The 6,542-nt window shown below is 41.2% G+C and overlaps 1 protein-coding gene and 1 long non-coding RNA gene across 2 annotated transcripts in view; one reads left to right on the top strand and one right to left on the bottom strand.

Moving 5' to 3' along the window:
- Positions 1-6,542, bottom strand: part of msna (moesin a) — an 18,161-nt gene that overhangs the window by 1,022 nt on the left and 10,597 nt on the right. Inside the window, exons 3-12 of the mRNA XM_032533113.1 lie at positions 5,991-6,086; positions 5,572-5,846; positions 5,360-5,443; positions 4,291-4,437; positions 4,070-4,166; positions 3,809-3,972; positions 3,074-3,204; positions 2,789-2,949; positions 2,558-2,650; positions 959-1,192 (exon numbers count right to left, since the gene is read on the bottom strand). Coding sequence (XP_032389004.1) covers positions 959-1,192; positions 2,558-2,650; positions 2,789-2,949; positions 3,074-3,204; positions 3,809-3,972; positions 4,070-4,166; positions 4,291-4,437; positions 5,360-5,443; positions 5,572-5,846; positions 5,991-6,086 — 1,482 coding nt within the window. The remainder of the gene's footprint in view (positions 1-958; positions 1,193-2,557; positions 2,651-2,788; positions 2,950-3,073; positions 3,205-3,808; positions 3,973-4,069; positions 4,167-4,290; positions 4,438-5,359; positions 5,444-5,571; positions 5,847-5,990; positions 6,087-6,542) is intronic.
- LOC116700177 (uncharacterized) overlaps positions 636-6,542 on the top strand; it is a 24,784-nt gene continuing 18,877 nt past the window's right edge. Inside the window, exon 1 of the long non-coding RNA XR_004334589.1 lies at positions 636-646. This is a non-coding gene — a long non-coding RNA (uncharacterized LOC116700177). The remainder of the gene's footprint in view (positions 647-6,542) is intronic.

The following is a 6,542-nucleotide window of genomic DNA, read 5'->3' as shown; positions in this document are numbered from 1 at the left end:
CTATCTGAAACATCCCCATCTGACAGGAGGATGCAGCCCATCAGGACCAAAACCTCCCGCCACAAGAACAGTTTCTTCAAAACTGCAGTGGGCCTCATTAACAAGGCCTAGGACCCCCACTGACAGACTCTGAACCCCCCCACCCACAGTCACTACATGTTACATTAACACACATCCTGGACTATAACCCCTGACCATTGCACATTTTATATATACCCTTATCAATATTTTGCACACCCTGCACTAAACCATTCAGCCTTCCTTCTTACCCTTTACATAATGTACATATTTGTTATTTTGTTAAAGTGTCATTTTATATACTTTTTATTGTAATATACTTATTCTGTATTTATGTTCTTGACTGTAGCAGTATCTTTAAAATGGATTTATTAAAGACAAATCAACAGCAGATGGTTGATCCATCTTAGAAGTCTACTTCATGAGAAGTGCAAGTGTCCCCAAATTTCCGGTGCATTCTTCTAACTTACTTGCACTGCAACACTGAAGCTGGGAACTGACATACTGAATGAAGGAAAGCAGTAATGACACCCACATGCCACATTTTTTTCTTTTGCAGTTTGATTTACTTCAACAGATGATTTTATTCATGTTTTCAAAAATGATTAAAAGCCACTTGTGCATGTGTGTCTTATAAGATCATTCTTTTTTTTTAAGATTATTTCTTGGGGCATTATAGGCCTTTTATTTCGATAGGACAGCTGAAGACATGAAAGGGGAGAGAGAGGAGAAAGGACATGCGGCAAAGGGGCGCAGGTCAGAGTCGAACCCGGGCCCGCTGCGTTGAGGGGTAAACCTCTACGTATGGGCGCCGGCTCTACCAACTGATCTACTGGGCGCCTTATAAGATCCTTCTACAATTAGCCTTATGATCTTTTGATCCAATAGTTTAATGACAGATCAGATCAGACTTATTTAAGAGATAGGAGTGAAGACTTACGAGTAGATGTTTCTGCAAACGCTCGTTCTTCTCAGCCTCGGTCATGCGCTCCTCTTCACTGCGGTCCTTGTACGTGGCGGCATCTGTGAACTCAGCGCTGGCCTCAGCGTTGCTCTCGTCGTTCTCATCATCCTGCTCGTTCTCTGCATTGAGTGGCTCCTGGATGTGAGCCGCCATCACTTTGTTTTTGAGCTCTTCTTTGGTCTTCTCCAGGTCCTCCTGCACCGTGGTGGCCTGAGGGAATAGAGAGCGCCAATGAGGTGATTGTGCGATTTATGTAGAGGGCTTGCTACAATTTCAACAGAGACTTAATGGATGGAAATGTAGTTAGTGTCCAAAAAAACTGACAACAGCAGTTTTTATTAAATAAAGTAGTACTGTTTCTGTTTCTACACTGGTAGAAAAGTCGCATTAAATTACACGACAATCCATCTCATGGTTGTTGAGACGTTTCTCTAAAAGCCAAGCATGTCAACCTCAAGGTGGTGCTAGAGGAAAGGTCCGCGACTGATCCATCAACAGAAAATGAATTGACTTTTCATTTCACCTCTAAAATGCTGGATGCGCAACATAGTTTCTATAATTTTGGACACTAAAAATGAATTTAAGACACTAACAATCCACTTTAGCCACAGGGCATCAACTTGTGCTACAAAAAAAAAACTGAACAAAAATTAAAGCTGCTGAGAAAGAAAAAACACACAGTAACTGACCCGAGTACTTGAGGTATGAGGGGGCTAAGAGCCAATTATGAGTAAAGACTGGAATTTCAACTGAAACTAAACTGTTTGCCAAATATGCACACCATGGAAACCACCACTTAGCACAGCAGACAGAACATCATAACGGTGCAACAGGATTTCCTCCACACAAGGACAGCCGTCACCACCACCACCACCACGGTCAGCATGACTCACACTGCCCCAAAAAATGAAGGGGCTGGGCTGGCACATGGTTTTTACCAAAAAAGACATGAGGCGAGCGGTGATCTTTCAGCCCTCCCCCAGAAACACACAACAACAAGAACTCAGGAATGTCTGTCCTCACTGTGTCACAAGGGAGGGACAACATGATCAGCAGAATTTCATTTCTGCCATGTCCACATACTGAGCTCATTTCAAATGCTAACATAGATTATCAAACAATACAGGGGCCATACCTTTATACGTTTTTTATGTATCTATGTTGTCACATGACTTCCTAACAACAACCCCTTGGTGAACACTAAACTAAAGAACAGAGATTTAAGGTGAGAATCACCAGAGTGACCTGGCTCTCTGTCTGTCTTACTTCTCCCCACATGATGGCTGTAATGCATAATTTTGGTTTTTATCAACAAAAAGAGGGAGAAGAAGACATGTAGCTGTGTAACTGTGTATGTAACTACCTATTAACGCTGCTAAGGAAGCAAGTTATTTGTATATGTAAAAAGACTTTTTTAGAGTCAAACAAACACTTTCTTTTCATGTCATCGGTTCTAAAGTACTGTAAAGTATACAAAACTCTCCTTTAATTTCCACTAACTATAAGTATCACTGTGATCAAAGGAAGAAGACTATTAGGTTACTATAAAAAAAAAAAGTAGTAACTCAGATGTACCTTCTGTTGCCACTGCACGGCCTCGTCTTCCTTCTTTTTCTTGGCATCCTCCAGGAGGGAAATCTTCGAAGTCAGATCAGCCAACTCTGTCGCCTAAGAAGACATTTTCTTTCAGATTTTCTCGATATTGATATTTGAAGCATCAGAACCCACATTTTTCCAGCCATCAAAGCCTTACATTTTTTATAGTTTGAATGCCTATTGCTAGACAAATAGTTTTGGATAACTGACCAGGTGTTCTTGGTTCTTCATCTGGTTCTGTGACTGTTGCAGCAGCGCCGCCTTGGCGTCCTCAGCACCCTTCAGCTCGTTCTCCAGACGTTCAGCCTCCTCCATAGCGGACGTCCTCTCCAGCTCCAACTCCAGAGCCCTCTGTGTTTGCTCCTCCAACTCTGTGCAGACACACATCACACACACAGAGAAGCACTAAAGGTCAGCGCCATGTGAGTAAAAAAAACACTGTCACTATTCATTACAGCACGACGAGCTTTTCTTTAATACTGACGGGTCACACACCTTGTTGGGCTTTTTTTGTCTGCTCCTCGATCTGCTTTAATCTGTCCATTAATTCCTCCTTTTCCTTCTCAATCTTTTCCTTTTCTTTTTCTGCAACTTCTCTTTTCCTCTTTTCATTCTCCAGCAGAGCTCTGATTGAAACAGAAACCGTATACAAGATACAAAATGTAATGGATTATACAGTAATCAGGAGGATCTTTTGAGCAGATGATCAGCATATTATACACAAGGTATTTATAATATACTAGTTTACACCTCCCTGCAGTCACACAGACAACACACACAATGCAAGGCTTAAGCAGTAGAATTAAAATTTCCATAATTGTAATAAAACCTGACCCTCTTGTTGCATAATGTTTTTAAACCAGGTCATTTTGGTCAATAACAAACTGTGGTTATTACATAAAAATGTCTGTAGAGGAGCGCTTCCAGGATTCAAATTGTTTGTTTGAGGTGCTCTTTGGATGGGACAATTATATATCATAGCAAAACTCAGGGAAAATCCAAGGCACTCTCACTGAAAAAAATCAAAAAGCCTTTATTTTTACGGCTTAGTCCTTTTAAACCTTTTAAAACAACTCTGACGCGTTTTCGGCACCCAAGCCTTTGTTGTCTCTCTGTGGTTATTCCATGTTTGGTCCACTTACAGTACTAGGCTATTTCCTTGAATTTATTAAATGGTTTCAAACATCAGGAGTCCCATACAGCAGTGTAGTTTCTCTGACAACCGCTTACCTCTCCATCTTCTTGTGATTCTTCTCCTCCCGAGCCTGAGCCTTCATCTGCTGCACTTCTATGGTGTCCGGTTTTCGGCGGCGCATATACAGCTCATGGTTGCCCATGCAAAGAGCCAGGATGCGCTTGTTGATGCGCAGTCTCGGAGCATAGAATACAAAGTCCTAAAACAGCAATATGAGGGATTTGTATTAGAAGTGATACATAGACAGATATTTTATCAATTGTTAACATGTTGTCTGTTATTAAGGGTTAACATACAGGTGCTTTCTTGTCAATTGGTTTAATGACAAACTTCTTGTCGTTGAAGGAAATGTTCCTGATTTCGCTCCAAGGAAATCCAATTTTGGGCGTCATTCTGTAGAAGACAATGCAAAAACTCTGCTGTATTACATTGGACAGGAACTAGTAATGATGATAAACACAAATGATGCTGCACAAGTGCCTTCAATGCAATTTCACATAGTTGTGGAATCACTTACTTGTCATTCTGTTCATAAATGTTGAGCCCCAAAGCGTCCACTCCCAACCACAGTTCTGTTCCTTTCTTATTCTTGATGCTGAAGTAGTTGACTCCGTACATCTCCAGATCTTGAGCGATCTTCAGATACTCCATCATGGACTCTTCTCTGTGGACAAATAAGACTTAATAAGAGGGATTAAGGAGCACCAAAGCCTGAACTGTTTCTTCGAGTTGGAAGCACGGGGTAGTCTACAATCAGGAGCTCAAGCAGGCGTGTCCCTGGGATGTGATAAATGTACAGCTACAAGGCTGAAAATAAGCCTTGAGAGGAGACAGACAATTAAGAAAAAATTCAAGCTTCACAATTTCAAGGCGGTGAAAGTTAGATTGTGTGACCCAGTGTTCACTGAGACCTCCTAAGACAAATGACATCACTTTATGCTTCTGCGAGGGCTCTATGCTGAGTTTACAGTGTGGCCTACGTAATGGCTTGAAGTTTATACTTGTGCTCTTGTGTCTGCATCAATTTAATGTATCTCTTTAAGAGAATAACAGACCGAGCATGTGTATGCTGGTGAGTGTATGGTATAGCGAGTGAGAGAGTGACAGGGACTACCTTCGGAGCGAGTAATGACTCTGGGGACGTAGAGGGAGAAACAAAGTGTCTCTCCTGTACTTTGTGACCACGGTGGAAAAGCTGTAGCAGGAAAAGTTAACCATCTCCTTGATTTCTTGTTGAAGAAGGAGACCCCGGAAATGAGTAGGAGGAAATGCAACGCTACCAAGCCACGGTCAAGCAGACCAATCACAGTTGTTGCAGTCTGCGTCGCCGCAACAGGCAGTTATATTTTTTGAGAGGTGCACGTCAGGCTACGGCTTAGGGATCCGTATCTACAAGTGTCTACGTACCTACGGCATGGATTTAACACAGAAGCATAAATCCTGCTTAAGGAGGAGACTAAGAAATAGTTTAACAGACTAGAGTCAGGGTCAAGTGCAAAAATCTCCCAAATATACACACTTCAGTCAGTCTTTTGGGGTAAGAGCTTAAAAGATTCTCTTGGAATAGCATTTGTCTCAGCTGTTACCTCATCATGCTCTTATGTTCTTCATGCCACACTTGAATCCTCTCCTCCCACTGTTCCTTGTTGAGTTTGTGCTGGTCCAGAACTCTAAGAACATGAGACATCCGAGTGTCAGAAGTCACACAGAGAGAAACTTGTACAAACACACTGGATAAAAGGTGACATCTATCTGATATTTACTGCCAGGTTGAAACGGTGAAATAAAGCTGTGTTACCTCTGAGGGAGCAGCTGTTCACTGGACAGATAGCCTGGTGTGTGGACTTCCTTGTTGTAGTCAGCATACTTGGCCTGCACTGCATACGAGGCCAGGAGGACTGCTGTCTCTGGAGGGCAGTAGATGTCGTCATTTAAGATTCCCTCCTTAACCTGCAGGAAGAACAGCCGCTGTGTGGCATCCTGGATTAACTCTTCAGTCACATCCTCGGGGAAGAACTTGGCACGGAACTTAAACAGCAGCGGGCTTTCCTTCCTCACATCCTGGGCTGTCACCTAAAATAAGGCGTGACACGGGTGAGGGGCAATGGTTATACTTCTGCAAATAGACTTGACTTCAACAGAGAAGTTCAATTTTGACAGAGAAAGGCAAAACAGTGTATTAGACACTGTAATGAAGCAAAATACAGAGGAGCTCACCTTCTTGTTGAGCTTGAGCCATGTAGAGAAACCCTTTGTATCCTGGTACTGGAGTCCAAAGTACCAAACCTCTCGCAGCCCAATGGTCTTAACAACCTGAAAACATAAAGCAGAAGTATTATTAATGACCAGAACATTAGTACACTCTCTTCTATAACAGGTATATGAACAGTGAGCCACAGGCAACAGGTGCCATTTGTCATGCTAATGTATGTATGTAAATGTTTGTTTCATACACTCTTACACACATTAAAAATGAATATTAATAATTCTGAGACATAAAAAAAGATAAATAACACAATAACATAAAAAAGTGCTATGTTGGAACCAAAAACAAAATATATGAATACATTTGACAGCATCCCCATCCATGTTTTTAAAATAAAGTGTATGTCCCTTGAACTATTTAGCTTCATATAAATATAAATATATATATAAATAATGTGTTTACAATGGAAAATAAAATATATTGCATTATTATGTACCTATTAGTTTGGTAGTTACACTGTATTTTTTATTTTATTTTTTTATTTAACCTTTATTTATCCAGGT

This window comes from Etheostoma spectabile, chromosome 13 (genome assembly GCF_008692095.1).
Source record: "Etheostoma spectabile isolate EspeVRDwgs_2016 chromosome 13, UIUC_Espe_1.0, whole genome shotgun sequence".
NCBI lineage: Eukaryota > Metazoa > Chordata > Actinopteri > Perciformes > Percidae > Etheostoma > Etheostoma spectabile.
This window is presented reverse-complemented; position numbering and strand designations above follow the sequence as displayed.